The 6,754-nt window shown below is 32.3% G+C and overlaps 2 protein-coding genes and 1 long non-coding RNA gene across 4 annotated transcripts in view; 2 read left to right on the plus strand and 1 right to left on the minus strand.

Annotated features, from left to right (window-relative positions):
* LOC106681851 (synaptic vesicle glycoprotein 2C) overlaps positions 1-5,285 on the plus strand; it is an 8,410-nt gene extending 3,125 nt beyond the window's left edge. The window contains exons 2-4 of the mRNA XM_067046241.1: positions 1,630-1,751; positions 3,770-3,999; positions 5,124-5,285. Of these exons, the coding sequence (XP_066902342.1) occupies positions 1,630-1,751; positions 3,770-3,999; positions 5,124-5,270 (499 nt within the window). The 3' untranslated portion in view covers positions 5,271-5,285. The remainder of the gene's footprint in view (positions 1-1,629; positions 1,752-3,769; positions 4,000-5,123) is intronic.
* The window catches only part of LOC106681849 (synaptic vesicle glycoprotein 2C), an 82,457-nt gene that overhangs the window by 35,480 nt on the left and 40,223 nt on the right, over positions 1-6,754 (plus strand). The window lies entirely within an intron of this gene.
* Positions 3,997-6,754, minus strand: part of LOC112210889 (uncharacterized) — a 17,259-nt gene continuing 14,501 nt past the window's right edge. Inside the window, exons 2-3 of the long non-coding RNA XR_002945363.2 lie at positions 4,387-4,476; positions 3,997-4,306 (exon numbers count right to left, since the gene is read on the minus strand). This is a non-coding gene — a long non-coding RNA (uncharacterized lncRNA). The remainder of the gene's footprint in view (positions 4,307-4,386; positions 4,477-6,754) is intronic.

The raw sequence follows: 6,754 nt of genomic DNA on the forward strand, positions 1-6,754 counted from the left end.
GTAGTTGAAGTGAGTCATGTAAGATATCATAAGAAGGGAAGGGAACCTTTAGGGCAAAGCAGGGATTTCAGGAACCCATCTTCCTGGATCCTCCCTGGCTGCTCCAGCTCATAGTTATTTGCTTGTGCCAAAGCTCATGCCATGCAAGTCTCAGCTGACTTAGAAAATGCAAATAGCTCAGTAACCAGCCATAGTTGTCAAGTATGATGAATTGGGATGGAGTAGCTGATATGGACATGGAAGCAAGTATTCTCATAATTCTGGCTAGTGTGGAAATCGCAAAAAATCCAGAGGAACACAAAGGTTTGGTTCTCCAATAGTTGTGTAAAATCTGTAATTTTATATGGATGTGAGATATAGAACTAATCAAATAGGTGATTTGAAATAGTTCCATACTTTTGTTTACTATTAACACCATTACGACAGGTGTAGAAGTTATACTAGCCTCCTTCCCATATCCTTCTCAACACCTATCTCTTCCAGGAGTTGAGCTCCGCTTTTCTTGTTAAGGGCCATGTTTCTCCCCCATAGATTACCACTGACCTTCAATGCATCTGTAACCAGGCTTCCCAGGTATTTAGATTGGTTTAAAGAACTGAAAATGTGGTCTCTGAACGTCACTTTGCTATTCTCTTCCTTGTCCTTGCTTGAACTTTACATATATACTGTCTTATCTCCATTCACCTTGAGGCCTAATTCAAATTCTGCTTATTCAAATTACTGGAATTTTCCTTTTAATGCTGCTCGGGTTCTCGCAGCAATGGCTACATCATCTGCATATGCTAAATGTTTGGACAGTCGATTATAAATGGTCCCTCCCGTTCTCAGGAGTTTCAATTTCTTCTCCACCATCCTGTGCCTTACCCAGGAGTTCATTTAGATTAAAGCTTTCTTCAGATATTTTCTCAGTGGCTCGTGTGTTTAATAGTTCTCTAAAATACTGGCTCCGCCTATTGACAATGGACATCTTTTCCCAATAAGCTCACCTTCTTTCCATTTTTGGCTTGTAATTCCTTTTTCACCCATATGAAACTTTCTTGATTCTTTTTTTTCTTCCAGAATTCTTGTAACTTTTTAAGGTTTTTGTTTTGCTTCTACTTACATAGTTTTTTGGCTTCTCTCCTCTTTGTCATAAATTCCCATACACTTTCTCTGGTCGTTATGCAAAGCTTACCATTGTAACATAACTTTAAAGAGTGATTCAATCCTCTTGGATCATAAATTATTCTTTATTGATTGATTAGAAATAATTTCCATGGATTAAAAATTGACATTCTTCAATATTCACTATTCTTGTTTATCTCATTACAACATGAAATATTATGTTAAAAAAAAAAAATTAAAAACTAGGAATGTGATTCACAATTCCTTTGAAACATTTCCTTTGTTTCAGATGCTTAGCTTTTATAAAAAAATAATTTAAAAAAAAAATTGTATTTGATAAAAGCCATAGAACATTGATTAGTTAATACAAATAATATATCTATTTATATTTTTATATATTATAGTGATGTCTAAAAAAAGTTTAATTTCTTGTAAAACTTATTTTATGTATTTATTTGAAAACTAATTGCTTAAAGATTTTTTTAAATGTTATTAATTTAATAGTTAATATAAATTGTTTTACAGATTCTGTGGACCATCTTCAATTTTTATGGCCTATGTCTCAGAGGTTTTTCTTAAGAAGGGAAGAAATATAGCTGTCTTGTCAATGGGGACTTATAATGCGATAGGTCAGATAACGCTAGCAGGTTAGTGTGGTAAAATATATATTATTGTTAGTAATTGGAAAGAATATTATTTCATATTAGAAATTTACTTTAGTATTTTATTTTCCTCTGAGGGAATTACTGTACTTGAGCTACATTTTCGATGTAGTCTAGTCCAACCTTATTGTTGTAGGGATTAAAAAAAATTTGCTGCACAATTATTCTTATAATGATTGAATTTGTTGGAAAAAAAGATAAAATAAGGCTTGAATATTTATTAAAGCTCAAAACATTAAAGGCACTTTTTTTGTTTACACCATTTAATACTTACATAAAAAAATAGTACCACTAAAACCCATGATGGGTCTTCATTGAACATTTCTAAATTAGACATTTATTCCTAAGCATAAATTTTATCAAATTTAAATATAATATAGGATGGATATAGTGTAATATTATGGTAAAAGAACCACTGGTATAGCCTTAATACTCTTCTCCTCTTTAGTATATCACTCTTAATAAATTTGGTATATCCAAAAAATACAATTTGAGCCATTGGTTTACCTATCTGTGTCATGATGAACTACTTTGTTTGCTTTTTTTGTTTTGTAAGTGTACTAAATCAGGCTCCAGATGTGGGTATAACAGCAATCACAGTTTATTGAAAAATAACTTCAGCATAATATTTTGAATTATGGTCTTAAAGTTGTTGAAACTGGAATCAAACCGAAAAATTAAAGAATATATTTGATTTCATTCTAATTGAAATCTTTATTTTATTTTATTTTTTATCACTTCTTGTGGGAAAAAAAGACAAAAACTGTGATCTAGTTTACAAGACTGTAATTAATCAATCGAAAAAATGTTTTTCTATGAACTGTACTACTAAAATGGCTTTACAGATTTTGATGAAATTTGGATAAAGTCTTCTTTTTCAAACCCTTCAACTTTTTATAAACAACATAGTGGACATGGTTTAGTGGATGATATATACTTAGTTAGCTTTGTATACTTTATCTAATGGCTGCCAAGAGAGTGTAATTTCCAATAGGGAGCCTTCTGAAAAGTTGACTATTGAGCTGTGCAACCAAGTTTAGACTATACAAAACACTGATTCAGCCTGTTGCTACATATACATGTGAGACATGGACCCTTATGAAGGTATCTGCAGAACGAATAGATAGTATGGCCTAAATAGGAGGAAGGAGCTCTTCGTACAAGAAAAATCAAGGTCTACTTTTTTTTTTTTCGGCCAAGACTCCCATTGGAGTCCTATACTAACTAACCATGGTTGGGGGTCAAAGTTTTTCATTTTGTGGGACCGCCACTCAATGAAAAAAGTCAACGTCCCAGGCCGGATTCGAACCGGCACCGCCAATAGACATCAAATTGGTAAGACTGTGTCTTAACCACTGAGCTATGGGCGGCCCAGGAGGTCTACTTAATGTATGTTGATCTAGCTATATCCCATTTTTCTCGAGATCAGCTATTGAAATGGTTAGGACATATCCTGAGAATGGATGAAGCAAGGATACATGATTGAGCAGGCCAAGGAGTGCTACATGTGTCTATTGCAACAATGATGAATGAGTGAATTGACCAACCTAGTTGTGCAATCCTTTGAGTCTCTCAAGGAAGCATTTTTAAAGTTGACCAAAATAGTGGATGCTATGAGAATGAGCGTTTTTCGGAAGATCAAGTGGATCAGAATTAGCTTTTCAAGAATTAGTGAAAATAGTCAAAATAAAGTGACAGGTCACAGCTTACATGGAAGGTTGCTATCCTGTGTGAGGCCTGAGATCTGCTGAACACCCACAACTAGCGAGCAACTGCACAAGATAGGATCATCTAAAGAAGACCATGGAGACCAAGCACCATTTTGGTCTGTAACACCAAAGAGTAGTAGTAAATAACAAAAAAATAACAAAAACCATAAGATTGTGTGCGGTGCATAAGTACTCCTCCTGGTATTTAGTTTAATTTTTTTTTTACTGTTGTTCGAAGGGATATTGATAAGTTATTATTTTCAATCTGACTCACTTTTTTTTCTTATCAAACAGGTCTTGCAATGTGGATAATCCCAATGAAAGTTCCCAGTCAAATACCTCTCGACTCGTGGCAACTGTTTCAGATGGTGTGTGCTTTACCATCACTTATAAGTGGTATAGGCTGTATTTTCTTTGTTGAATCGCCCAAATTCTTGGCTGACAAAGGATATCATGAAGAAGCTCTCAAAGTATGCCGCACTATATACTCTATCAACACCCGTAATCCACGTAGTAATTATCCGGTAAGAATTTCAAATTATATTATAGTTTTTATATATATAATCTTTTTACTTCCTAGAGACTGTTATTCATCATCATCTTCTGTGGCGCTATAACTCTTGTAGAGTCAAGGCCTCCTGCAACTTCATCCACCAGTCCTCTCTAATGGTTGCCGCTACTCTCCAATTGCAGATTCCCAAGATAGACCTGGCATCCGCAGCCACTCCATTGATCCATCGAAGCCGGGGTCTTTCTACTCTCCTTGTCTTATATATCCTTTCGTCCAAGATCATCCTAGGAATCTGATCCTGGGCCATTCTCAAGGACAATCTATCTCAAACAGCTTTTATTATACATATGGTTTTTAATGATTTTAAATAAATAAAAATATTTCTAATAAATTATCATACCTTAATACAATTTCAGAACCTCATCGATTTTAAAAAACTTTATGCAAGCCCCCTGTCTGCCCTGGTCATTAATTTCAGCCCACAATTACCCTATGAGACATTAAATAATTAGAGAATCATATAATTTTATTAATAAGCAAACCTTAACTTATGTCTAATTACCTGTTTTTTCAATTCAACATATTAAATTAAAATAAAAAATAGTGTATTTTTCATGACTGTTTTAGAAATGGCATACATTCACATAAAAATGGCAATATCCTTATGCTATACTAACTCTTTAATGTGGAAATATATAAAGATTAATTTAAATAAATGTAGCACTTATTTTTACCACTCAAATTTTAATTGTTTCCATCTAACTAATAAAAGAAAACATGACATTAACATATAAAGTTTTTTTTTTTAGGAGCTAGACAGATATTTTGGATTTTACATTTTCTCAGTTGTTTACTAAACAACTCTAAAACAATAGCTTACTCAAAGCCAAATTGACAATGTGGTAGAAGTATCGTTTGTGGTGTCCCGCGTGTAGAGCAAAAAAGATTTAGCTTGCAAAATTTTATAACAGCTACTGCTTATAGATATTTTTGCTTTGATGAAATATTTTTTTAAAAATAAAATATCCTTTAAAATCTCTTTGTAAAATCTTGTAGTTTTAGATTATTATTAACTTGTTTTTTGTGAGTGTTTGTTTTTGGGATGAAGAACAAATATATTTTTGATTTTATTTCCAGATAAAGAAGCTGAAGCATGATAGTACAAAAAATGACGATAGATCTAATTTTTCAAAATTCATGGACGGAATGGACATCTTTAAACCACCTTTTATCAATAAAGCTGTGATAATATTCTTCATTCATTTAGGAGCAGTTGGATTGTGAGTATTACCTGTAATGAATGCAACAAAAATAATTTTTAAGATAGGGGAAGTTTTCAAAAACAAAGCTTTAGACACTCGACCAAAAAAACCATACCACTACAACCTATGAAAGGTCACTGGTTTAGTACTTTTAAGGAAATACTGTTTCTTGAAACAAAGGTAGTTGGAACTGATTTGTTCAATATCATTCTTGACTGTCAGGTTTATTGCGTAATTATGGGTACCCACTTTATTGAGGCTGGGTGTGCCCCAGGAGGGGTCCCAAACCTAGTGTTGAATCATGGCTGCAGTAACAGAATAAATAATTATCTGCCACGACCAAATTCAAAGTTAGTAGCACAGCACCTTACTTATTGAGCTACCATGCTCCCTAAGACTCTCAAATGCCATTAAATAATTTAGTGGTTAACATTATCAATTCAGTTATCATCAGGAAAACTAAAGAAAGAAAACATTCAACATATGCTATGATATTCAATATGAAAATTTATTTAAAATGGTCTTCTACTTTCATCAAATGTAATTATTTAAATTGTAAACAATTACAATTTAGCTACTTCAAGTAAAGAAATAATTGGAAAAAATAGTTATGATGAACTTTTGTTACAGTGAAAGTTGAATATTTGGTAAGATTAACTGTGGCAACAGATTGTCAACCTTCACTAAAATGGCCAGTGAAAGTTCATCATAATCATGTCTCCTCATCTTTTATTAATGAAGAATAATCTCTACTGAGAATAGTTAATTCAGTTATTAATACTTTCTGCAGGTCCTGTTATGATTAGTCCATCATAACTAAGTAAAATGGCATGATATGAATATCAGTTTACTAATGGCAAAGTTGAATTTATACAAATTTTAATCCTCCAAAGAAGAGGATCAGTTTTTTTGACATTTTTGTGATATGATCTATTCAAATTTTTGATAATGTCTAAAATATTTACTAATTTTCCAAAGAATGACACAATATTTAATATTTGTTAAACTGTCATTAACCTATCTATTTACAACAAGATTTTAGTTTGAGTTTTTGCCTTTAAAAAAGTAATTACTTATTACTCATTGCTTAAATTTTTGTACAATGTAGAAAAACTGAGTTGAAAAACTTAACCCAAAAAAGTTAGAGAGCTGTAGATTGCCAATTTTGAGACTGAGTTGTGAAATATTACTTAGAAAAACTAAATTAAAATGTGCGGGGAGAAGATGGTTGGGGGTGCGGTCAAAATGAAACACAAATAAGTTGGTGTAACCTATTTAATTGTGCCAAAATTTCGGCTAGAGTTTCTAGCCTTCTTCAGAACTAAGAACAGAACATGATAATAACCACAATAAGTACAGAAAATAAAAATAAAATATAAACAGAATGACATAAAATGAATAATTTTACAGAATAAAATTAATAAAATGAAGTGATGAGAGAAGTGGGAAATAAAATGTAGACATAGGTAATTGAAAAAGTGGGTAAAATAACATAATTAAGGAAAT

The sequence above is a fragment of the Halyomorpha halys genome, unplaced genomic scaffold, assembly GCF_000696795.3.
Source record: "Halyomorpha halys isolate HHAL.00 unplaced genomic scaffold, Hhal_1.1 Scaffold370.1, whole genome shotgun sequence".
Lineage (NCBI taxonomy): Eukaryota > Metazoa > Arthropoda > Insecta > Hemiptera > Pentatomidae > Halyomorpha > Halyomorpha halys.